Source organism: Garra rufa, chromosome 17, assembly GCF_049309525.1.
Source record: "Garra rufa chromosome 17, GarRuf1.0, whole genome shotgun sequence".
Taxonomy (NCBI): domain Eukaryota; kingdom Metazoa; phylum Chordata; class Actinopteri; order Cypriniformes; family Cyprinidae; genus Garra; species Garra rufa.
This window is the reverse complement of record NC_133377.1, coordinates 35,933,051-35,960,903: the sequence shown is the minus strand read 5'-3', so window position 1 is coordinate 35,960,903 and position 27,853 is coordinate 35,933,051. Positions and strand designations below refer to the sequence as shown.

Here is a 27,853-nt window from a genome sequence, read left to right as displayed (position 1 = left end):
GCCAAAAAAACAATCGGCACTACCAACCTTTCCACAGATAAACAAACAGTGTTCCAACCAATCAGCCTCAGGGGTTTGGTGTTGTGGACTTTCCTACTGGTGCTGGGATGTGAGGGAGGCGGAGCGAAAGTCCACAACATGCAACCCGTTCCATGCAACCCGTTACCCGTGTTTTTCCAAACTTCTACCTGTGAAAGTGCACTGGAAAGGCAGTCAAACCCGTGAATTCCCACTCGTGAACTCCTACTAGATGGACGTACTTGAAGTTCCGAGTTCTGGCGTAATATAGCCCGAGAAACAACAATATCAGCCTCTATGGGTGCGGTGTTTATGCAAGTGGCACACGGTGGAAAAATAGAGTTTAGGACAATATAACTAGGGATGCACCGATACCAATCAGTCAATAAAGCTTGCGCGTTTTGTCAGTAAAGCCGGTTCTGTAATCAGCGGTAAATGCCATCAGGTGCGTGATTTCACGTTGAGCCGTATATACTACACACAGCCGTTGTTTACCGACGAGCTGCGCATAGCAATGTTCATTATCAGTGTGAATGTACGCAGCTCGTCAGTGAACAACGGCTGTGTGTAGTATATACAGCTCAACGTGAAATCACGCACCTGATGGCATTTACCGCTGATTACAGAACCGCCTTTACTGACAAAACGCGCAAGTTATCAACCGATACATATCGTGCATCCCTAAATATAACGTTGCAATCAAATTATTAATAATATAAAAATAATAAATGCGCTTAGGCCGTTTGGCGTGACTTGCCTGGAACGCTACAAAGTCGTGAGTCGTGGTTTGAAGTCGTGATTTACGAGCTCAAAAACCTGCCTGGAATGCAGCATTAATGTGTATCCTGTCGCAAAATGTGGCGAAAAGTCCTACACAAGGGGAATAGTGTGATTAAGGTGTGTACATGTCTTCCATAATGCAACTAAAATAGGAATACTCCACCTGTCTTAATTCAATTTGTGTTTACTCCGATTATGACTTTAGTTGGATTACATTAATCAAAAATATCAGTTTACATGGTTGCTTCTTAATCAGAGTATTGTCTTAATCGCATTAAAATCAGAATATTGTTGTCCATGTAAACGTACTCATTGATTGTTCCAGGGCTGATTAAGGTAATGACAGTCACAGATTGTCCTCGAAGAGAACAACATATTAAAGCCCCACCAAGACTAAATCTACATCTCACTCCATCATATTGAACAAACAGCAAAAAAACAAAAAAAACAAACATAGATTAGATCTTTTTAATAGCTCAATTGAATGAGCAATGAGATGGTGAAGAGCAAATTAAGTCTGCTGCTTCTGTTACATCAGAGGGAAGAAAAAAAAATTGCACGCATCTCCTCTAGAGCAGAGTTTTGCACACGAGCAGGTACCTGACGGGTGACCCACTAAAATTGACATTACGGGTGGAATAATATTAATGTATGGGGTGCTGTGTGGGTCAGACAGGTGACAGGCATGGATATTTGCTCTTTGGACTCAATCCGGTACACACTGACACGGCAAGCGGTGGAATCGCTGCGTGGCTGCCGCTTTCTCTCATAGTGAAAGCGTTTTGCAGTTGAGCCGGGTTTCGCGATGCGGCCTCATGGTGAACGTAGCTGCAAGAAGGTCACATCTTACTAAAAACCAAATAAAACATAAGACAGTAGGCACTGGCTAGCTAGACAATGACTAGTGTAGTTTTCATGTCAGACACAGTTCACTATTACATTTTACACATAATTGTATTTTTACCTGGTAAACCAACTCGTATACACGCATGCTTTGGATTTTTTTCTTTATTTATAGGCTTTCTACGTTTTTGATGGATTATACAACTCCATTATATTTGAAATGATCTCGATCATGTCCAGTAATTGGTTAAATGTGATGTGGCTGCTGCTTACAAAAATATTAAATATTTTTGTATCTATGGCGGTTCCTGCCGCAAAGAGCCGTAAAAGCTTTAATAAATGAGTTTATACCTCATGTAGGAGAATTAAAGCAACACCAAAGAACTTCGCTCCCTCTACAGGTTGGAAGCGGAATTGTCCATTACCACTGTCGTAAATAATTTAGCCTACGGTCGCGTCACATGCACGTTATTTGTTTGGAGGCTATCCAGGACCGGCTTTGGAAATAACGATGTCCAGTGACAAGGTAGAGTATGTTGCACGACTTTATGAAAGTATGAAAACAAAATAAAACATAATAATGACATTGTTTGCTATTTATTTTAGCCGTAAAGCAAGTCGCATTTGTAGTCTCATTTGAACAACAAAACCGCTACCCGACGACCCAAACTTGCATAGTGCTGTTATGGCGATAGAGGGCCGCAAAGCGAATGCAGAAGTGCCGTTTCACCCTGTTATGAGTTGATGAACCACTGACACGAGTTCGGAAACATTTTTTTAAGGTAAAAAAAACCTCTTTGGTGTTGCTTTAATGCAGGTGTGGTTCAGATCGTGGTTATGTCAAACAGGTCAGGTTGGTTGTGGAATTAAATTAGTGCTGCTGTCGGATATCGGGTCGGGTGTTGTCAATAACTGCGGGTGCGGGTTTATCAATATAAAACTGCAGTGTGCTTTGTGAACAAAACTGAACTGAACACCTAAATGACTTATTTACATGTGTATTAGAGTTTTGTCTCTTCTATATTCACTGTGCAAGACATCACAGTGAACCTGCTACAATTTGACTCATTAGTGCTGCCAGATTTAATAAAAAAAAATCCTATAACAAACTTAAATCCAAAAGCTTATCTTGCAAATAAGCCACATACCACAATATTACAAACTGTACCTGCCTACCATTAACTCCATAAACTAGATCGCTTTATGAGCCCAAAGATAATTATAATTAGTGCTTATAATAAGTGGACATGGCAACCTTTCAAGAGTGCACTCTGCAAAGCAACCTTCTAAACAAAAACGAAACACAATGGTTGCTGATAGTGGTTTTATTAAAAATCGCTGAACATAATGAGTTTCTGGTCATTGTAAAACTACTTTGGTAAAGAACCGAGACCTTAAAACAAAAAAACAAACAAAAAAAAAAGAGTGACATCTGAGGGCCTGTCCACACGGAGACGCGTTTCGCTGTATACGCATACATTTTTTATCGTATTGGCGTGTCATCCACACGGATCCGGCGTTTTAGGAGACTGAATCCGCTATTTTTTGAAACCGGGTCCCAAAGTGGATAAATCTGAAAACGACACCCTCGCGGTTTCGTGTGTACAGCCAATCCGTATATTTTCTGAAACGATGATGTCATCACATCACGTGTCGGCTTCGTCACACGTAACAGCAACAACAATATTGGGGGACTACATGATTGTGTTCGTGTTGCTACTAAGCCTGCTAGCTTTATTACAGCAAAATCTATTGCTTCTATGCAACTGTTATGAGCAACAAGCGATACTGTTCACATCTTCGTCTTCTTCTTCTTAGTACGAATACAGCGCGCAAGGTTATGCGCATGCAAAGTCTTCTTCTCCGTGTATAGTGTATATCTATGGCAGAATTACAGCACCCCATACTGGTCTGGCATATATACTACACCGTTTTCAGTGGTTTCGTGTGTACGGAACTTTTTTTTAGAACGAGAGAAAAAAAAAGATCGGATAGGGCACGCACCGGCTTCGTGTGGATGGAGCCTGAGTAGGGCTGTCGCGATTTGTCAATTCTAATTGACTATTCGATTTTTTTACAAATCCTCAATTTAATTTTGCCCATGTCGACTAACTGGCAAAATATCTGAGCAATAAAAGAATCCTCTGGGGTTGATGGAAATGTCTCCATCTACAGCATCTACACCAGGTCCACCATTTTGTTCATAAGTAGAACGATGCTGCATGAACAAACACACACACAAAACTATGCTTAGACACACTATTCCACACACACACACACACACACACACGGAAAGTCTCACACAAATGCATGAATGCATCTGGACACAAACACACTCTCGCACGCATGAATGAATGTGTGCATAAACACACACTCGCTTTCTCACACGTACACACACACACGCACGCACAAATGTCATCCTGCCATGTGATTTAATGAACTCAGTCACCCTTTTAGATGTAGTCTCTCAGAGGACTGAAGCATCTAATTTCTCATCAGATTCCCGCTGTTTGTATGCACCTGCTGCGCCTTTTAAAGAATCATATCTGATGTCCCACACACTGCTGTCAGTCCTATAGTGTCTGTGCATTGTAAACGCCTTCAAAAGCAATTAAAAGTTAGCAGGCTCTTGTTTGCGTATGTGTGTGCGATTGTTTTTGTGTTTGTTTGCAGCCTCGTAGAGTGATTCCCTCTTGAAAATAAACGTGCAGCGTAGATGTCTGAGTGTTTGCTGCCGAGCACTTGAAGCAAGCAAGAAAACACTTATAATCTGGAAAAACAACCAAATGTGGTTCCCAAACAAATGCAGTGCGATTCAGTTTCAATTCATTTATAATTAAAACAGTCAAATATTTCACTCAAACAATATAAACTTTTAGCACAATTTTAATTAAATTTCATTTGATTCTGTAGTTCAATTAATTCTAAATGAAGTTAATTCTAAATCAGTTCTAGGTCATTCCATTCAAACATTCTATTGATCACAAAAACAGCCAAATGTGGCACCAAAACAAATGCAGTGCAACTCAGTTTCAATTAATTTAAAATCAATTCTGTATCAATTCTATTTCCAACAGTTCAATTCCATTTCTATTCTAATCCATTGCAACATTTTTATAACCAATGCTGCCAAATGTGCCACTCTAAACATTTAAACTTCATTTAGCTCAAGTAATTTAGTTACATTCCATTTGATTCTGTATTTCAGTTAATTCTAAATGAAGTTAATTATAAATCAGTTCCAAGCCATTCTATTTGAACATTCTCATTAGGGCTGCACGATAGATCGTTTCAGCATCGTCATCGCGATGTACGCATGCGCGATAGTCACATCGTGGCAGTCACGATGCAGGGCAAAAAAAATTTACTTTCTATATTTCTAAACTTTCTATTCACGGATCTATATTTGTCTAAAATAAAGTAATTAACTCATGTTTAAAGGTTCTTTAAAAACTACAATGCACACGTTGCTTCACCTACTTCATGCATGCAGTCTCTGTGTGCGCATGGCGAAATGAGCGCGGGACGGGAGAAAAGCGCCGAAATGGAAGATTTGGTGCAAAAAGAAACGCATATGGAAGTATTTTGGATACAAAAAGGATGCTGCTGACCAAAAACAGGTGCTTTGTCGGGAGTGCCTGGCAGTTGTTGCCACAACTCGCGGAAACACTACGAATTTAAGGGACCGTTCACATGTCGCGCCTAAAAACGCGTGGAAAACGCTAGGCGCGCCGCTTTCTCCTTCTTTCCAAAGCGCTCTGTACTGTAACTTGAGTGGCAGAGTGGCGTCTGTCGTTGCTAAGCAACCATGACCCGCGCTCTTCTAAATACGCGGAAGTTTCAGCAAAGATAAATAAACAAAGATAAATTTCCTAAATTTCCAAAAAGCTGTTCCTCCATCTTGGCTAAGCTTTTAATATTTTTCGTGAAAGGAAGAAGCTGATTTCCCTTTCATCAGGGTAAAAGCAACATTCATTATTAATTTCATATTAGAGCCTTGATTTGCCTGAACTGACAGTGAATAAGGTGAGTCAAACTGTTTATGAAACTACCCAAAATAAGCTTTAAAAAGTAATTTATTTCAGGTTATACTGTACTTTTACATTTTTTATTCTTTAAAAAATGCTTACAAAATTACCCCAATTATTCTTGAATTATTATTTGATTTTTAAGCAGTTCAAAACAACCTGATGAACATAAATGAATTTGTACACATCGCAATATATATCGCAAGAATAAAATATATTGCAATGTAATTTCCCAATATCGTGCAGCCCTAATTCTCATAATCACAAAAACAGCCAAATGTGGCATCAAAACAGATTTTTCAATTCTATTTATGTTCTATTCCATTTCAACAGTCTTATAATCAAAGCAGCCAAATATGCCACTCAATATTAAATCAAATATTAAGTTCATTTAGCTCAACTTTTAATTAAATCCAATTTGATTCTGTAGTTGAATTAATTCTAAATGAAGTTCATTTAAATCAGTTCTATGCCATTATATTCCAATATTCTTATTAAAAAAACAAAAAAAAAAACACCCAAATGTGACACAAAAAGTAATGCAGTGCAATTCAGTTTCAATTCATTTAAAATCAATTCTGTCAATTTCTGACAGATCAATTCTATTTCTGTTCTAATCCATTCCAACAGTCTCTTAATCACAGTAGCCAAATATGCCACTCAAACAATATAAACTTTTAGCTCAATTTTAAATAAATTCCATTTGATTCTGCAGTTCAATTCATTCTAAATGAAGTCAATTCTAAATTAGTTCTATGCCAATCTATTTAAACATTCTCAATCACAAAAACAGCCAAATGTGGCACCAAAACAAATACAGTGCAATTCAGTTTCAGTTCATTTAAAATTAATTCTGTATCAATTGTTTCTAACAGCTCAATTCTATTTGTGTTCTATTTCATTCCAACATTCTTATAATCAATACTGCCAAATGTGCCACTCTAATACAAACTTCATTTAGCTCAATTTTAAATAAATTCCATTTGATTCTGTAGTTCAATTCATTCTAAATGAAAGTCAATTCTAAATCAGTTCTATGCCATTTTATTTAAACATTCTCATAAAATCACAAAAACACCCAAATATGGCCCAAAAGCGAACGCAGTGCAATTCAGTTTCAATTCATTTAAAACCAATTCTGTATCAATTCTACTTCTGTTCTATTCCATTACAAGTTTTATAATCAAAGCAGCCAAACTTCATTTAGTACCTCATTTGATTCTGTAGTTCAATTAATTCTAAATAAAGTCAATTCTAAATAACTTTTTTGCCATTCTATTTGAACATTCTCATAATCACAAAAACATCCAAATGTGGCACAAAAAACAAATGCAGTGCAATTCAGTTTCAATTCGCTTAAGATCAATTCTGGATCAATTCTACTTCTGTTCTATTCCATTACAAACTTCATTTAGTTCCTCATTTGATTCTGCAATTCACTTCATTTTAATTCATTTAAAGTTAATTCTAAATCTGTTCTATTCCACTTTATTCCTATTCTATTCTAACATTCTCAGCCAAATGTGGCACCAAAACACATTCTATTAAGTTGAACTAAAATTAATTACTTTTTTCCAAAATCTGTGAAATTCACCTTAATTGCCTTATTTTAATTTGACATTTTTTGCTTCAAGTCCATTTTATTGTGTGTGTACAGTTTAATTCATTTAAAAAAAAAATAGTTTAATTCCATTCTGACATTCTTATATTCACAAAAAAATTTATTCAATTCAAATGAATTTATATTTTCAAGTCATTCCAAAATGAACTTCAATAAGTGACCAAATGATTTCAGTTTCATAACAGTTCTGATTCAGTTCAGTCCAATTCAAATGAAATGGATTAAAATAACTTTTCCGTTACAACAATTGTTTTAGTTGCATTCAAATTTAACAAATTCACACTGCTCTCATACATGCATTTTCCATTCGACTGTACTCTATTCTGTACTTTAACCATTGCCAGTTCAAAAGTGCTGTTTAAAACACAAAATCATTGATATTTGTGAATATCCATCGTTCAGATAAAAATCTGGCCCTGAGTGGTTTAATGTTTGACTCACTCTTTCCAGATAAACAGATGGAGCGGCGACCAGCAGAAGCTAAGTGCAGATCGCACAGCACACAGACAGTAGTGGAGATGCTGGAAGCACTAGATTACAGAGTACACACAGCACAATGACTCATTACCTAAAGGTCAGCGTGTGGCACACAAGAGCGCTTTACTCTGACAGAACGTCAGCTAGAGGAGGGTGGCCATTACGGATCACTACAACCACACACGAGACACACCGAACCACAACACGCAATGTCGTGAGGGCACTAGTCTGATGCTCAAGTGCAGTGTTTCTCAGTGGAGCCTGGCAAACTTCAAATGGGTTATAAGACAAAACAAGCTAAAATATGTTTTCTTTGAAGAACCAGGGACTTAAAAAACCTGGATAATTTAAAGTGTATCAGAATATCAGTTATCACTTATGTATAAGTGTAAATGTTTTGAGTCAATGCACTGAAAACCTCAAAAAATAGAAAATAAATAAAATAGTCATAGGTCAATCTGGACCACAAATAAATATTGCAAAACTTAATTTTTGATTAGTAATATGCATTGGATAGAACTTCATTTGGACAACTTCAAAGGCGATTTTATCAATATTTCGAATTTTTTGCACCCTTAGATTCCAGATTTTCAAATAGTTGTATCTCAGCCAAATATTGGCCTATCATAACAAAGCTTATTTATTCAGCTTTCAGATGATGTATAATTCTCAGTTTCAAAAATTTTGTGGTCCAGGGTCACATATTTACTACATAATGAGCAATATGCACTAGCATGTCATCTTTTGTGAATTTATCCAAAGACTATAGAATACCAAAGACATGTCACTCGTGTAGTTTTGAATGGGGAAAAATGCAACGGTCATCATGGCCGCGAAGCTCCGCCTTCTTAGTGAAAGAGCCAATCGTTGATTAGTAAAGTCAGCGCGTCACTGCAGCTACTGTGAGAAGTTCCGGTTGCTATAGAAACAGTCGGCGCTCTAACGGTGCGTTCACACTGTCACGTAGCGAGCGGGGCGAAGCGAGCGTTTTCAATTCATTCACATGGAAGTTGCGCGTAAACGGTCGCGTGGTGCATTTTGGGATTGGAAGCGGCGCGGAGAAAGCGTTGAGAGCAGCTGACAGCGTCAAAAGGTTGGGCATTCCTCAACTTTATGCAAATCTCGAGCGCAAAACGCTGGGCGACAACCAATCGCTGTGAGAAGTAGGCAAGATAACTATGACGCGTATTACCGAAACTGGTGGATTACTGAGCTGAAATCACATAGTATTGAAAAGTAAATGTACTTTGCATGTTTTCATTATATGCTACAGTTTATTTTGTGAACCGCCATTAAAAAAGACAAATGAAGCGGAAACAGGGTGTAAACATTGTTTTTCAGAGGCGTGCTCTGCTCTAAATTTGACACTCCCCAAAGCAGTGGCGTTGTAGCGTTGCCAGCGGCACTGAGCGCGGATTTGACGCTGTAGTGTGAACGCACCGTAACGGTGCGTTCACACTGGCACGTAGCGAGCGGGGCGAAGCGAGCGTTTTCAATTCGTTCATGTGGAAGTTGAGCGTAAACGGTCGCGTGGTGCATTTTGGGATTGGAAGCGGCGCGGAGAAAGCGTTGAGAGCGGCTGAGAGCGTCAAAAGGTTGGGCATTCCTCAACTTTATGCAAATTTCGAGCGCAAAACGCCGGCGACAACCAATCGCTGTGAAGAGTAGGCAAGGCAAGATTATGACGCGTGTTTCTGAAACTGGTGGATTACTGAGCTGAAATCACATATTATTGAAAAAGTCAAGCAAAAGTAAATGTACTTTGCATGTTTTCATTATATGCTACAGTTTAGTTTTCGAACCGCCGTTAAAAGAAGACAATGGAACATAAATAGGGTTGTGAACATTGTTTTTCAGAGGCGTGCTCTGCCCTAAATTTGACACACCCCAAAGCAGTGGCGTTGTAGCGTTGCCAGCGGCACTGAGCGCATATTTAACGCTGTAGTGTGAACGCACCGTAAAGGTGCGTTCACACCGGACGCCAATGAAGCGGCAAGCGCGAGTGATTTACATGTTAAGTCAATGCAAAGCCGCGAATAGCCATCCTGCGGCGCGAAACGCGCGAATGAGGCGACGCGAAACGCGCGAATAGCGCGAATGGCGCGGCGCGCATTGAGCGTTTCAAGCGATTGCCGCGCGAAACGCGCGAGTTCAAAAATCTGAACTTTGGCGAAAATCCGCACCGCGTTAACCAATCTGGAGCTTGCTCTAGTAGTGACGGAGGCACAAAATCCGAAACAACAATGACGGACAAAATCACCGTTGCTACATCTTTGGACTTTTGTAGAAACAGGAATAAAAGGGATCTTGCTAGGAATAAAGTGAGTGAAGAGGTCGGACAATCTGGTTAGTTTTAAAAAACGCTCTTTACTCAATTTGACCTACATATACATACATATTGAGACTACAAGCAAGCTAAAGCTGGCAAATTGAGCTCATTCACCTATTTTACAACTACTTTCCCGCTGACGAGTGGCAGAAGCCCCTCCCTTGACGCGAATTCGCGTCTGTTGTGAAGAAAATGTCACGCGCGAATGACGCGAATTTTACCGTGCGAATAAACTCAAATGTTCAAGCGTTCAACTACGCGCGAATAGCGCGTTTTTTCCGCGCAAGTCGCGTCCGGTGTGAACGCACCAAGACGTGCGTTCAGTACTGCGCATGCGCACTGGCTCATCTAGCCTGAAAAATAAGCGTTTTTTAATGCTATTAAAGCACAAGGCACTATATTTATGAGGCAGTTCTTGTTGGATTTCTTTGGAGATTTCAAATATGAAATTTAATCGTAAGTTTGGCAAACAGTTTTGGAGAATTTGATGTTTCCCCATTCAAAGAGATAGGAGCTGCACTTGTATGCCCGAGAGGTGTTTCAAAGATGGCCGCCGAGTGACATGACTTGTCTTAAAAGGACTTTGATTTATCTCCATTTGCTCTCTATTTAATCGTATTGCTGTCAAGGAGACAAGACTGAGAGATTATTGTAACACTATAATGTAAAGAGTTAAGAGCTAAAATAACAGCAATAATTAGACAGAGAACAAGAAGCCAAGATGCACCAAATTTAGTGAGGAACTGCACACACAGCTGACCTTTTCTAGCTGCTATTATTCCAGCAGTGGTTTGCAGTTGAGATGGTATTGACACCAGATGTCGATAGCTCAAAGGTCAGTCATTAGGACTGCTAAAGGAACCTTATTTATTATTAGTTTGCTTTCCTCAAGACTATTAGTATTAGGATTTGGCCTGAAGAGGAATGGACATTCCACCTCCCAGGAGACATTTCAGAATGTGTCCTCTGAGATTCCAGTTCTGAGAACTAAATAGAACAGAACAAATGTTCACTTACAAACACCAAGAATATCAGTAACACTCCCTATGAACCCTGTATGTAACCCAGTATAAAAGTAAGCCTATTCTCAATATATTCTAATTAAGGTTGATGTAAGGAGATAACAATAATACAAAAATCTCATGATTTGTGGTTAGTGCTAAAAGTTCCATTTTAAGGAAGGAAAACAAACCACAATGTAAATATTAATATATTCTACATTTCGGAATCTGTTCTGTCTAGGTCACCAATCAAGCAAGTCATAATATGATAGTGATCATGTGATTCTCACTTCAGTCTTGCTTCCACCTTAAAACATTGAAAATAATATGAACTGGTATTAATATTGAGCACTAATAACAACTTTTAATATCTGAGCATTAATCATGTGACACTGAAGACTGGAGTAATGATGCTGAAAATTCGGCTTTCCATCACAGGAATAAATTACATTTCAAAATACATTTAAATCAATGTTTTACTGTATTTTTAATAAAATAAATGCAACCTTGAAGAGCACAAGAGACTTACATTTTAAAAATCTTTATTATAATAAATTTATGGATGGGCCATCCTACAAAATGTGTGCGAACTGCTGTCCCACAACCAAAAAACACATTTTAAAGGCAACCAAATCATAGATGTTTACTAAGATCCTTTTCTATTATTTATTAAAACCCGCAATAATATTTAAAATTTCAATGTGTTTATTATGCTGTATATAAAATCCTCATTTAGTGGCTACTTTCGAATGAGAGATGGCTGTCCCAAACCCTAACCCCTACATTTCATACTTTTCGCATTTTATTAGATCATTGTTTTTTATATATATATATATATATATTTTTTTTTTTTAAGTGAAATTGAAAAACATATTCATGTGTCATGGTGATTAGAATAGTACCATCATTTTGAGGTAAATGTGTTCAAAAGTCTGAAAATCTGTGTAACATTTAGTTTTTATATGTATACAACTGTTCAGAACTGTGCTAGCTAATCATGTACTGATTAGCATCTTTGAGCTATCTTAAAAAAATATTTTAAAATTGTCACAATCATAACAGTCACGACCGAAACAGCTGGTGAACTTTCAGTAGTGACTTTTTTTTTTATCCCATAAAATTGTCAGTACTGTAACACTACTGTAAACATGACATTTTGTCAATTTGTTCGGTAGTTACAAATTTATTTTAGTATGTTTTAGTAGTGTTTTGGTATGTAGGATAAAATTATGTGATACAGTAGGATATAATTATGCGAAACATGGGATGTTTTGTCAAAAATGAAGTACACTGAATATTACGATAGTGTTTGGTTCAGTGTATATTCAAGCTAATGAATCCTTAACTTTAAAATGATCATCTTTTTGCCTTTTACAAAGAAAATTTTAATTCAAAATCAAACATCTCATAAATCACACTTGAAATATTGTTAAAATTGTAATTGTTACTGATTTATCTCTGAAAACTTTTTATTAAAATAGAAAAAATATATATATTTACAAGAAACATACTTAAATCTTAACAGGCCAGTTTAACCCTGCTTAATAAATTATATATTATGTGTTTCGATAGTGACAAATTTGGGGAGAAGGCAAATATTCCAAAACTTTCTGAAAACACAATATGAGAATTAACTGCACAATTACTAGAAATGTGTCCCTTGGATAGTATACAATTTGAATACATACAAAATTTGTGGAAAAATACAAGACATTTCCAACTCTCACTTCGAACCAATTCTGTAGAATGGCCCATATATAGTAAACAACCTATGTGTGGTTTTAAAATAGCTGATATTTTATAAGCCTCTCACACACACATACACCCAGTGAGCTCATAAATGGGTGTAAATGATCGAAGGTTTGGTGGCCATGTAATTGCCACTGACAAAATGACACTAAACTTTTATTGAGCCTTTGGAATGAGTGATAGAGACACACACACACACACACACACACACACACACACACACACAATGTAATAGGATGACACATCCAGTCTAGAAATAACAGTATTGTGCTGTCAGACTGCATTCAGTGTGTGCTAATCTGAATGAGGCCAGAGGGTAAATCATCAAGCGCAGGAGGAGATGAGAACGCCAGGCCTCGCCGCGTTACTCGGTGCACCGTGAGACCCTCCAAAACACTCCAGTGTGATTGGAAGTGAGTGCAGTATAACTGAATTGAACGGAAATTAATGATTCAGAAATGAAATTATGCTCAACTGAATGGAGGAAAAGTAATGTGAAATCTGAAGAAAGGAACAAAGCTGTCTACATGCTCTGATTGAATTATTCAACAACGAAAACGGCCAACTGGAAATGACATCGCAATTCAATAGCCACATTTTCCCATGAGGTACCATTGGTGAGCTGGGATTTGCCGATGACTTGCACTTGTCTAAAGTGAATACGCCTTTAAGGTTTCATTTGAACCTGCAAAAGCGTTAATGTTCAGATAGAGCAGAGAACTCAGGAGTCACCCTAACTCTGTGTTTCAGAGCAAAACTAGAGGCCACTGAATGATCTGTATTCATACAGACAAACATCATGCACAGAAAATCCATTCAAACAATATTACAGACCAAAAAACTGCTAGATGAAATGCATCAAGTCATTTTTCTGTCTAAAACACCAAACAAAAAGCCAAAGCAACAAATTTTACCATTCATTTTTCTTATTTGTCAAAATATTTAATACATTTCTAAGCCACAAACCAAACCAACCAGCTCAGAGATTAATCACAAACATTATAAAACTAATTTGAAGCCAAAGAGATAAAAAATTGTGTGTGTATATATATATATATATATATATATATATATACACATACACACATATATACACATACATACATACACATATACACATATACACATATACACATATACACATATATATATATATATTAGGGCCGGGACTTTAACGCGTTAATTTAGATTAATTAATTACACAAAAATAACGCGTTAAATTTTTTTAACGCATTTTAATCGCACTTAGTTTTGCACCGCGAAACGTTTCTTACTGGATGAGATTCGGCAGAACGATTATACTGGAGCACCAACTAGCGTTCAGACCAGAGCCATGGCTTGTCTACTATTCTGCTACATACTCAAAAGTATGTACTTTTCTTCACAAAAAGAGTACATACTTATAGGGTATAGTATAAGTAGGCGAATTGGGACGCAGCAAAACAAACCACAGTGAACATGGACAAAAAAGCTGATGGGACCGCTTTGGTTGGCCCTGTGGATGGGAAATTTTGTTATAAAAAACGAATGGATGGAAGCGTCGATAAGAGCATGGTTGTGTGCAAGCTATGCAACAAGGAATTCACATCTCACTGTAGCACATCGAGCCTATTGCTACACTTAATGGCAATATTGCACTGGTCTGTTGGACTTGGTTGAACAAAAATAAACAATATTTTGTTGCTTAAGCTTATGTAGTCAGTCATTATTCAATGGTATAATAAAAATCCATATAAAAAAAACTTACTTCTCACTGTTCTCAGGTCAAATATTTATATGCGATTAAAATGCGATTAATTTCGATTAATTAATTACAAAGCCTCTAATTAATTAGATTAAATTTTTTAATCGAGTCCCGGCCCTATATATATATATATATATATATATATATATATATATATATATATATATATATATATATATATATAAATAATTCAACAGCTTTGATGAGTGACAGCTTTTAATATTTTTAAGGGAGTTTGTAAATGAGATATTGATTTAGTACAACAGATAAATAAGAGGTTAATATTAAGTTACTTACATTGTCTGACTTTAACACAATTGCCTCCATTTTGTCGTCAAAAATAGTCTGAAACCAATTACAACTGAGCCGCTGCTCATCTCCATTCAAACACAGTGGTGTTTCTTTTCTAAATTAATGTGCGTTTTTAAACAAATGTAGTGAAATTATTCAATTTCCCATTCATAAAGACAGTCACTCGCTTCAATCCTGAATGAATCAGCTGTTCGAACAAATCAAATGAATGATATGATTCAGTAATTAAATCAGTTACTGCAGCCACCTACTGGCAGATTTAGTTTAGTTTTTAAAGTAACTTTTCAGTTTTTTTAAATCAAATAATATTTCTGTATTCAAAATGTTATATTTAAAACATCAATCTCAACATGAGATTGAGATTAAACATCATTAAACGTGAAAATACACCCACTTCTGTGTTCTTTTGTAACAAAATAAATTTTGTTAATACTGTTTTTATTTGACTGGTTCTTATTCTGTTGTTTTAATTAGAATTTTTAAGAAGCTTAAAAAATATATACAATTTGTTAATTTGACATAAGATGATATACTTTTAATAAAGTTAAAATGCCATTACAAAGGTAAAAACAAAATTCCCCTGTAAATCACTTTAAGGAGTCAAATATCACCTCATAATAGGAAGGCAATTTTTTTAATCAGATTTTTGGATTATTGGTTAGAATGTGCTCCTGAAATTTTGACTGTGCTCCTAAATTTTTTAAGTTAAGAGCACAAGTGCTCTTTGCACATTGTTTCGCTGATAAGACCCTTCTTCCTTGGCTAGGATCGATTAGAGCCCTTTTAAGCTGCATTTAAACTGCATTTTGGACATTCAAACTCATGGGCACCACAGAAGTCCACTATATGGAGAGAAATTCTGAAAAAAAAAAAACACAACAACATCTATACGACTGAAGAAACAAAGACATGAACATCTTGGATGACAAGGGGGTGTGTGAATTAGCTGTACATTTTTGTACTGGAAGTTAAAAGTTAAGTCAAAAATCTCATTAACATGAATGTGATTTGTCACTTAACACTGTCTGAAAGATGTTTGTATGAATGATGTATCTCTGTATGAATCACTTCAGCCAGTCTCAGTGGTGTTTATCTGAATGGAGTAACCTTTAACATGCTGTCTTAGCTTGTTTTACTGGCGTTTGGCCTCTCCATTACTCTCTCCCTCTCCAATGACATCTGACAGGCTAAAACACAAGGTTAAAAAACGTAACGTTCATGCAGCGAGTCAAAGAAACATGCTATTTGATGTGCTACACACCCTCTTACCACAGACCTAACTTGCACTTGTAACTCCTAGGGCTGGACCAGAATATTCGACTATTTGAATATTCGTTAGGTGGGTTGGCATTCGATTTTAAATTTTGAAATTCGAATTTTTTTTTTTTTTTCAACCACCTGGTATCCCCCGCGAAACGGTTCTCATTCGCGCTTGAATATGAATGGAAAAGAGGAGACTGCTGCGCCACAGAGCAACCGAAAATTGTCTGTAATTGGCGTTTATTTTTTTTTTAATCAATGACGGAAAAATCTAAAAGCTGTCTGTCACTTTGACAGATTACACTGAGGGTGATCTACTGTAATTCCCACCCCTGTCCAATTGGTGGCGAGTGCGCTCCAGTGTAGCAGCACAGCACTGGGTCCAGAACAAAAAAAAAAAAATACTGTCACGAAATCTCTTGTTATGGGTTTGATTAGCCACAGGTGAATACCCAGAGGATACACCGATCTATCACGCCACATTAAAGAGCGCCAAAACGGTATTTATTGCTTGAATTTCCTAATGAAATGGACAGAATTTCAAATCTGAGACTTTATTTCAAATCAAAAGTAGCACAAAGCTTATCTATTGCAATTTATGTTTAACATGACAAGTTAGGCAGTCTCGTCTGTTCATTTGGGGTGTGTCCATATTGCACCACAATGCTACACTGCACTCCCTTGGGTCCGCAGCAACACACCCGTCATGCGTGAAGTCGATTGGATGAACTGTTATCGACATAATAAAAATGCAAACAGACAGACACACAGTGATTCCTGCCTTTAGTAGAGAGAAGAATATGTTTAGCTCCTTCCTCCGAAGCTTCAAATATTTGGTGTTGATTACTACCGAAGCTTTGACGCTCAAAAAATGGTATTCGGACTAGCCCTAGTAACTTCCAGCACCATACTTTTCCTTTTGTCCAGTGCATGATGGGATGCAAGTGACTCTTCTGGTAGACTAAAATATGTACCTGGATCTTTTATACGAGGCTCTGAAGGCTTCATAACAGTGAGTAAAACATAAGGACAATACATCAATATGGTCTCTAAATGTAAATGTCAATGAAATTAATGTAAAAGTGCACAATGAGTTGTATTAGCCATTAGGCTTGGGCGGTATCCAAATTTTGATACCGTCAAACCTCCTCCCTATTTTACCCCGGTATACGGTATTACCGTGAATAAAAAAATAAAAAAAAATGACGTAAGGCTCAGACAGCGTCACCAAACTGTTGGCTTGTGCTTATACCGTTAAGAAACTGAATACCAAACACTACAACAGTTGACAACTTTTATTAACAACAAATAGCAGTAAAAAAAAAAAGGGCAAATACAACAGTCAAACAGAATAAAATTAACATAAACATCCTGGGGCGCGTTTCCCGTAGAACGACATAACTCGCTAGTTAACCTCCATAGTACGATGCATTGTTGTGGAAACGAACTAGCTCACGAGTGTTTCCCGAACACAGTCGCATCTCCATCGTTTGAACCACATTAGTTCAACAATGTAGGGCAGTTGTCAATGACGTAACCGAGTGATAACGTCGGCTATTTAACTGATTAGGGATCTCAAAAAAGCAGCTATATTGAATATGGCACCTAATGACTCATTTCTTTCACCCCGGCTATTACGCTTTATTTGATGTTTGATTCATCACGGGTTCCCTCTTACGTCATACACCGGGGTTCCCTCAGGCAAAATGCACACGCACTACTCCTAAACGGTGCTTATAGAGGACGCACAAAAATACATAGCATTTATATTTAGTTTAAATAGAAGAAATAGATTGTGATGCTGTTTGCGAAGGTTGGTTTGAACTGGTGTCGTGAAACACCGAATATTTGAACTATGTTGGTAACGACGGAACTTGCCACCATAGTTGGCTAACGATGCTTTTGGGAAACGCGCGCCAGGTCACTTGGTGCGTGACTCGCCATCTCTCTCTTTCTCCTCCACGCTGTCACTTGATAACTTCAAATAAATTATCCACCCGCTCCTATATTTTTCTCTGATTTAGATATCTGCACCTGATCTGCATATTACACTGTAATCCTGATAAAACAGATGGTTCATTTTTAACAGCAGATTGATTCAGCTGATCTGCACATCGCTGCACATTTATATTTATCACTCGTGATTTTAAGCCAAATCCAAGCAGAAAAGAATAACTTACATCTGGACGCGGTCGGGTTTTCTATGTATTAGAGCCGTTCTGAACTTAATATTCAAACGCATGCTTGGACTGAAGTTTACAGGGGTTCACCAGTTTAAGAAATGTCTGATGGTAAAAATCTGCTGCTTTTCATTTTTAAGGTATTGTTTTCGTTATAATCTACTGATTCAAATAATCAATAATAATTATTATTATACCACTGCGTGCCTAGCCTGACATGCTCTCGCGTATGAATGAACAGTCAGCATCTGTGGACACATCAGGCGCATTAGGCACATCGTCAAATATATTTCAAAAGAAGCCGCCGCGGCGCCACGGTCCTGACCACATCGCTGTCTTTACTGGGTGTTTTTAGAGAATATTTCAATTTATTAATGCGATTGAATTAGCTATTCATGCGGTGGAAAGATGCGCATCAGAGAAGTGCGTAAACGCGCAGCCGAGCACTGCATTGCCGTGCTCAATAGCATTAGCACAGGCATAAATCCCTTCAAACTTTATAAGGAATGTCACCGTTTCTACAAAATCTACACAAATGAAATCGTCTGCCTGATGAAAAAAGTACATAAAACACGTTCATGTTTTAGAAAATGTAGTTAATATTAGCATCATTATTAATTTATCTCATCCACTCGCAAATAATCAGAATGCATTTTTTTATTACCCGAGTCGACCCACCCGACCCGCGGATATAACCACCATCCGCGCATCACTACACATTTTTAGGCATTAAATAAATTATATTTAATCCTTGTCTCAAGTGCATTCTTTTATGACGGTATAACGGTATTGAAACTGAAACCGTTGCTATTTTTAGATCCCGCGGTATACCATATTACCGTAATACCGCCCAAGCCTATTAGCCATGCTTATGAACTGAATATCAGTACCATCCAATCACACAACCAAAAAACTGTTCAGTGCAAATGCTGGGTGTGACAGGGAAACTTTGAAAAGATCTGGGCTCAAGCAGATCCCTCTCTTCTTCTAAGGTCTCTTGCCTCTTAAACTTTCGCTCCTGAACCTTCTGGACCTTCTTCAAGACTCATCACTGAGTCTAACTTTCGGTAGTTTTATCTTCAAATAACTTTGTAGACTCGTTGTGGATTTTCTTATCTTCAGAAGAACTACAGAAACTCCCAGCTCACTCTCCTAAAGGAATCCATCAAGAACCTCCGTTGTTTACCGCATCACGACTCTTGTTCAGCAACAAAGCCAATGCAAGTAACTATTTACAGCTATTTTAGATGCGTTTAAGTTGAGCCCCTTTTTAAGGTGAATTGATTCTTTGATGATTCTCATTAGGTTGTGGTTATTTGATACTAAATACTACCATTCTTCTCTCTCTCTCTCTCTCTCTCTCTCTCTCTCTCCTTATGCATATGTGTTTTAATTAGTTTAGTTGTTTGTTCACTGCAGATCCATTTATTAAATACCCTGTATTTTCACTATTGATTGTCTCTGTGTGCTGCTCAACATTTGAAGTCCCTGAATGTCTGATTTTGCTACATGCTACATGTGGAACTTACTAAGTTACTGCTAGTACTGACTAAAGTAGGAAGGTTACTCTTTCTTGGCCAGAAACATAATCTTTCCTAGAATTGATAAATGATTATACTGTCTATTCGGCGGACAAACAGATCAAATAATTGTAATATTAATTCTGCTACAATTAATTCTGAGTTCTAATCTAAATATTCATAATTAATTGTAACCAGTTATAATTAATCATAAATATTTTACCTTTTGAGCTATAAATTGCTACAAATAGCACGGGTATATTTGTAGCAATAGCCAACAATACATTGTATAGGTCAAAATTATTGATTTTTTTCTGCCAAAAATCATTAGGATTTTAAAAAAGATCATGTTTCATTAGGATATCATTTCTCCATATTTAGATTTTTTTGCACCCTCAGATTTCAGATTTTCAAATAGTTGCATCTCGGTCAAATATTGTCATATCTTAAACCATACAAATTGCTGATGTATACATTTAAATATAACTTGAATATCTACAAAAACATTTTTATTAGAAAGGAATTATAAAAATATCCATTTACTGCATCAGATGTGGTTTTAATTTACACCACCAATTTCCAAGCAACATGCAGAATTTCTTAGGTTTTAGAAACAGCCATTATTCACAAAAATCAGAGAAGGTCGATAAGGATACAATCAGAATAACATTTCAGGACCAACAAGGCATTTGACCAAGGAACACGTCCTACTTGACGAAATCGCTGTAAGCATGGGATGAAATGGCCTGTCTGAGAATAAATTGCCTGTCTTATTTTAAAGAAGGTGTCCTAAAAATGGTTCTAGTGAAGATCGAGCGCTCGGGCCTCTCTCACACGCACACAGATACATAATCTTTCCCACTCAGAACGTACAAAGGTTATTTACACACATCAATGAAATTGCTCAGCTGTCACCTGCCATTACATCACCGCGCCGTACAGACACACAAAAGCCATCTGTATCAGCCCCAATTCCTGCATCCCTGCTGATTGCTACAAGTGCCGCTCTTCCTCCGGGCAGCTTATATCCATGGTTACGGGCCATGAAAGGATGCACAGGCCGTCAGGACTCTCAGAAATGGAGCTGAGCTATGCTGGAGGAAAAAAAGAGATCCATCAAACCATGAAGGAGTTTCTGCTTAAGGAGCAATTACATGCTCCGGCTCTGCTCAGCCCCTTTTCTCCTGTGGGGATGTACAGCAGGGGAATAAGATCTGACGGGGACGGTAAGGTCAAGTCTGCGGAGACATCCGCACTCTTAAAACATAAACGCAGTTCCCATGTCCCATATTATCGTTTAAATTAAAAAGGATAATCTTCATCTTCATGCATCCTGGTTTACTAAAATTCACACTATTATGTTTACACGTGTATATATTTTGCCAATGCTGATTTCAAGACTGAAGAGTTCCAAACTTCCTCTGGCATTAATAACAGCACAAATACTGCATGCAAACCTCATATCACCAAACATAATGCCAAGCGTCAGATGGAGTGGTGTAATGAATTCCACTAGTGGACTCTAGAGTAGTGGAAACCTCTGTTGTAAAACGACAAATCACACTTCTTTTTGGCTCCCTGATGGGTAAGTTTGGGCTTGGTGCATGCCAGGATGTACATTACCTGCCTGGCTGTATTGTGCCAACTGTAAAGTTTGGTGGAGGATGGATAATGGTATGGGGCTGTTTTTAAAGGCTTGGCTCCTTACTTCCAATGAAGGGAAATCTTAACGCTTCAGCACAACAATTCATTTTGGACAATGCTATGCTTCCAACTTTTCTATCCAAGCATGACTGTTGGTCTTACACAAGAAATTACTTCTTTTGTTTAGCATGGATTCACTTAAATTCTCAAAAGTTACAATAAAGGCTTTTATAATGCTGCAAATGTTTAATTGCTGTTCTTTTCCACTTTCCATTCATCAAAGAATCCAACAAAATTTGTTTCCATAAAAATATTAAAGGCACTTTTTGGAATTGCTCTGACTGTAAAGCATAAAAAAATATATACAATATGTTTGAATACATTTAGGAAATATATCAACGTTTGTTTCTCCAAAAAAACTGCGTTACAGCCTGTAATTCAGCTTTGAAATGTGTGTTGTGTGTCAAAATGTCTGTTTTTGTTTTGGTCTGCTTGATTCCACCCAACAGAATTTAAACACTCCAGGTTGCCAGTTGGCGGAAATAATGGCGTATTCCAGCCAATGAAACCAGAAAATGAAAAATGAGTCACAGATTGTGGATTCTACACGACCTAAAGTTTCAACAGCCATCTAAAAAGCTATGACTAAGTACAGATAAAATAAATTACCTCCTTAACACTTTAATGTTCGTTAGCTAATAATGTGTGTTGCGCTCATTTCTTGCTGCATCTGGCAACCCGCGTGAGCATCGAGTCTGAGGAGCAGAAGAAACAACGCTCTTCAATGAATTTTTAACATTGATACTTTTTTAGTTGAACTTTTTTGATATTAAAATGAAAAACCACTATTTCAATTCAAATTCAATTTTTTGTATTACTAATAGTTTTGTTTTATTTTTTAACTCTACGCAACCTTATTACAAAATGACTAATGACTTCAATATAGTAATAATTCTCAATTTAACTTAGTGTTTATCAAATAAATGCAGCCTTGGTAAGGGGATAGTTCTTTAAAAAAAATAAAAAATAAAACTTTACAGTAAATAACAGTTAAAGTACAACATTTACAAACACCATGCAGAATTAGCAAAATGATCATTTTACCAAAATAAGAGGGATCTTACAAAATGCATGTTATTATATTTTATTTAGCACAGACTTTAATAGGGTTTTCATTTACATATAGTCCACAAGAGAGAGTAATAGCTGAATTTATAAAAATGACCCTGTTAAAAAGTTTACATACACTTGCTTTCTTTTTAATGACAGTTGTTCATGAGTTCCTTGTTTGTCCTGAACAGTTAAACTGCCCACTTTTCTTCAGGAAAATCCTTCAGGTCCCACAAATTCTGTGGTTTTTCAGCATATTTGTGTATTTGAACCCTTTCCAGCATCAGTGAGCATTTGAACGTTCTGTAATAGTTGCATTTAAGTCCCTCAGTTGCCTTCAGTGTGAAAAGATTTGTTGGAAAGGGTTCATGATGAACAACTCATGAACAACTAAAGAAAATGGCTGTGGATCATTCAGGTAACAACCCAGTATTAAGAATCAAGTATGTGTGAACTTTTGAATAGGGTCATTTTTATAATTTGAACTATTATTTTCTCTTGTGGACTACATGTAAACGTCTTTTATGTGAAATATCTTATTTATAATCTTATCACAATATTATTTGATGTTAGTTTTTAAGACTATTATGAACAACTTTTATTATTCAATTCAATTCAAGTTTATTTGTATAGCGCTTTTCACGATACAAATCGTTGCAAAGCAGCTGTACAAAAATGTAGGCTACTACAATATATTTAGTAGCTTATTAGTGGTGACTACTGTATATTATGAATTTCATGTGAGAGTAACTGCAATAGATGACCAAAAACATAAAAAAACGCCATTAAACTGCAAGCACAATGCGTCTACACTGGGATTAATTCATGACCTAAAGGAAAAATGAATGAATAAAAGAAACAGTTTCTAAAAGGACTGCTGTGAGGAAGATGAGCTGAGCGGACGAGGGCTCACAGCCCTAATGATCACACACTGATATCTTGTCAAATTTAACACAGACATTCGTTAAATGGCACCGAGCTCAAGCAGATATCACAGTTATGCACATCAAACGCTGTGTATTTATAGTCTGCGTTGATGTGTACCTGCAGCTCACTCTGTGTGTGTGTAAGGCTGTGCGTGAGTCACACATTGCTGCTCAAGTGACAGAAAAACAGTGACGTGGCAGGAGCTACTTATGACCCCCTTACCCTTTAACACACACAAACACCCGCGCATCTCCTTCGAGAGCTGCTGTCAGATAAAATGTCCATGTTTACACACATGTAAGTGTAAGAAAGCAACAATTGAGATCATATTATAGACTTCTGATGCTTTAATAAAGATAACTATATTTACACACTAATAGAACACTTCATCTAAAACCCTAGAATGTAGTTATGATTTGTTTTTCCAAATGAAGACATCCCTAAGTATTCCCAACAGCAGAATGCAACATATTTAGTTACAGTAATAAGAATGCACATTGGAATCATTTTTGTACATAAAGCTAATAATACTTACTACAGACTTAACGTACACCCTAAAGGAAACAGTTATGCATTTTTAGAAGAAAAAAAAATAATAAAAGCAAATGTTTTTATTAATAAACAAGACTTTTTAAACGCTGAGGAGGATTTTGCAAAACACGCTTGAGAGATGGAGGAGCGAGCGCTCTTTCAGATGGGCTGTGCTTTCACATTATTGCATCTAGCAGCAAAAGCAGTCTATTTTAAACAGGGCCGCCCTGCCAAAAAGTATTTAACCACAGATGTCACACACACTCCCACACATGCACAAACGCATACACACACTTGCAGCCTCTAAACTGTAGACGGAGCTGTTTAGTCAGCGCTAAACTAAAATTATGCATGAATGATTGTGGCAATTAGGTTAGAAGCAGCTCAATTACTGTATCCTTACCAAACAGCCCACATCTCGCACATACTTGCTCTCTATTTTACTGTATATGCACAAACGCACACACCTCATTCCTGAGGCTTTAAGTGGTCACTTTTAAAGGAAAAGTTCTCTCAAAAATAAATTCTGTCACTAATTTCTTGTCCTCACGTTGTTCCAAACCAGTAAGACCTTCATCTTCAGAACACAAATTAAAGGTTGTATCAGCGATTTCTAGCTTGAAACATAAAGTGTCAAATTCAGCTGACCTTTCATCACGATCCGCTCGCTGCCTGCCCCATAAATTGTCTGTGAAAAAAAACGCGTCTCTCTGGTCAGCCTAGGGTCCGAGATATGCCAAAAAAACAATCGGCACTACCAACCTTTCCACAGATAAACAAACAGTGTTCCAACCAATCAGCGTCAGGGGTTTGGTGTTGTGGACTTTCGCTCCGCCTCCCTCACATCCCTGCACCAGTAGGAAAGTCCACAACACCAAAGCCCTGACGCTGATTGGTTGGAACACTGTTTGTTTATCTGTGGAATAGTTGATAGCGCCGATTGTTTTTTGGCATATCTCGGACCCTAGGCTGACCAGAGAGACGCGGTTTTTTCACAGACAATTTATGGGGCAGGCAGCGATCGGATCGTGATGAAAGGTCAGCTGAAATTGACACTTTATGTTTTAGGCTAGAAATCGCTGATACAACCTTTAAGATATTGTTAAAGGAACACTCCACTTTTTTTGGAAATAGGCTCATTCTCCAACTCCCCCCAAGTTAATAAGTTGATTTTTACCGTTTTGAAATCCATTCAGCCGTTCTCCTGTTCTGGCGATATCACTTTTAGCATAGCTTAGCATAGATCATTGAATCCTATTAGACCAATAGCATCACGTTCAAAAATGACCAACGAGTTTCGATATTTGTCCTATTTAAAACTTGACTCTTCTGCAGTTATATCGTGTACTAAGACCGGTGGAAATGCAAAGCTTCAATTTTCTAGGCCGATAAGATTAGGAACTGCACTTCCATTCCGGCGTAATAGTCAAGGAAGTTTGCTGCCGTAATAAGGCCGGAGCAGGCGCAGTAATACCACGCAGCACATGTGCAAAGGCTAAACTAGCTGGGAACTCATTTCTGATAATACTCCGCCTGCTTCGGCCATATTACGGCAGCAGACTTCCTTGACTATTACGCCGGAATGGAAGTGTAGTTCCTAATCTTATCAGCCTAGAAACTCACAGCTTTGCATTTTCACCGGTCTTAGTACACGATATAACTACAGAAGAGTCAAGTTTTAAATAGGACAAATATGGAAACTCGTTGATCATTTTTGAACGCGATGCTATTGGTCTAATAGGATTCAATGATCTATGCTAAGCTATGCTAAAAGTGATATCGCCAGAACAGGAGAACGGCTGAATGGATTTCAAAACGGTAAAAATCAACTTATTAACTCGGGGGGGAGTTGGAGAATGAGCCTATTTCCAAAAAAAGTGGAGTGTTCCTTTAACAAAATCCGAGAGCTTTCTGACCCTGCATAGACAGACAGCAACACAACTGAAAAGGTCAAAGCTCAGAAATGTAGGACATTGTTAAAACAAGTCTTACGGGTATGGAACAACATGAGGGTGAGTAATTAATAACAGAATTTTCAGCTTTGAGTGAACTGTCCCTTTAAAATCTCAATCGTCTCTCATTTGAGAGACTTTCTGACAATGTGAAAGAAGCGGTGCTTCAAAAGCAGTGATTCCTTTCACATACTTGTTAGCCCTTCCTCTAAGGAAAACCCAAGCCCTCTAAACTGTTATATTTCCTCTGTGAATTGCTCCCGGAAGTTACTGAGACCTGTTCCTGAGATGTCAAGCGAGTCAGAGAAAATAAGAGCATGAAAAAGACAGAAATATCCACAGGAGAGACAAAACATCAGCCCTTGCTTTCCCGACACCGCTGCTGCTCAAGTGCGAGCCAGTCCACCGGGTCTTATTGGAGAAGAAGCGTATAATATCAACAATCTCCTGAGTGATACGATACCAAAACCACATCTATCAAGACCTGAAAGAACTGTGTTGTACACTCGTGTAGTACTGTAGCTTTTAAATGCACAGTTCACAATTAATACATGCTCTGTCATCATTTAGTTTCTTCTGGAGAATTTATGAAAATGATCCTAGCCCAGCTTTTCAATATAATGAAAGTGAAAGAGACTACCAAAATGACAAACAATGGCATAAAAGCAGTCCATATGACTTATATTTGCAACATAAATGTTCTTAAGTTGTCAGATTAGTTGATGAACAGACCAAAATTTCCAAAATGAAAACTTTTACATTTACATTCAGGTCTTTCTTTCTTTAGCCACAAAGAAATTAAGTTTTTTGAGAAGAACATTCCATGATTTTTCTCCATATAGTGGACTTCCATGGTGCTCAATGGATTGAATTCTAAAAATGCAGTTCAGCTTCAAAGGGCTCCACATGATCCTAGCTGAAGAATAAGGCCCTTACCTAGCGAAACGATTGTTTATTTTCTAAAAAAAAAAAAAAAAAATTTATATACTTTTTAACCTCAAATGCCTTCTTGTCTAGCTCTGGGATGCATATGCGTACTCTGTGCACTCCGGTTTAATACAGTTAGTGTATGTCGGAAAAACTCCCATCTCATTTTCTAATTCATCCTACATCGCTGCAGAAGTACCGACCCAGCGTTTACAAAGTAAATTTGCAAAGATGATGAAACGGCCTTTACAAAAAAAAAAAAAAAAAAAAAGAAAGAAAAAAAAGTAAACAGTGATGTAGGATGAGTTTGAAATTGGAGGAGAAAAAGGGATGGGAGTTTTTCAACATATCCTAACTGTCTTGGTTAAAAACGTATAAATATAATTTTTTTAAGAAAATGAAAGATCGTTTTAAACCGGCTGTGTCAGCGCCGACACATCAAACCAAGCTGTATTCATGTTATCATAACTCTTCAACCATTTGCCCTATCAAAATAATTCAAATTGGGGAGCGTGGAGTTTTGGATTGCATAAAATAAACGAAACAAAGAAAAACATGGCAAAGGAAGAGTAAACTACACAACAGGCGAAGCAGACTTTTTCACATGTGGTGTGTGCATCGCTATAATGAGTCAGTGAGTGTAAATGTACGGGTGTATGCATGTCTTTTGTGTAAATGTGTGCATGTATGAACAAAAAATTGTCCTGAATGAAAACTTTGCAACCCAGTGTCACAAAAATATGTGTGTATTTGTAATATAGTTGAATTATGAAGTAAGCAGTGTTGGATTATATTTTTGATCAAGATTTTTCTTTTTTTTTCCTAAATAAAAATCAGAAAATGAATTTTTTTTGTTCTGTCTAATTAAATTCTGTTTACAAACTCGCCACACAACATTAA

General features: G+C 37.3%; 1 protein-coding gene across 1 annotated transcript in view; it reads right to left on the bottom strand.

Annotated features, from left to right (window-relative positions):
• The window catches only part of LOC141289393 (potassium channel subfamily K member 9-like), a 45,153-nt gene extending 24,246 nt beyond the window's left edge, over window positions 1–20,907 (bottom strand). Inside the window, exon 1 of the mRNA XM_073821495.1 lies at window positions 20,778–20,907. Within this exon, the coding sequence (XP_073677596.1) occupies window positions 20,778–20,907 (130 nt within the window). The remainder of the gene's footprint in view (window positions 1–20,777) is intronic.
• Between the last annotated feature and the right edge of the window lie 6,946 nt (window positions 20,908–27,853).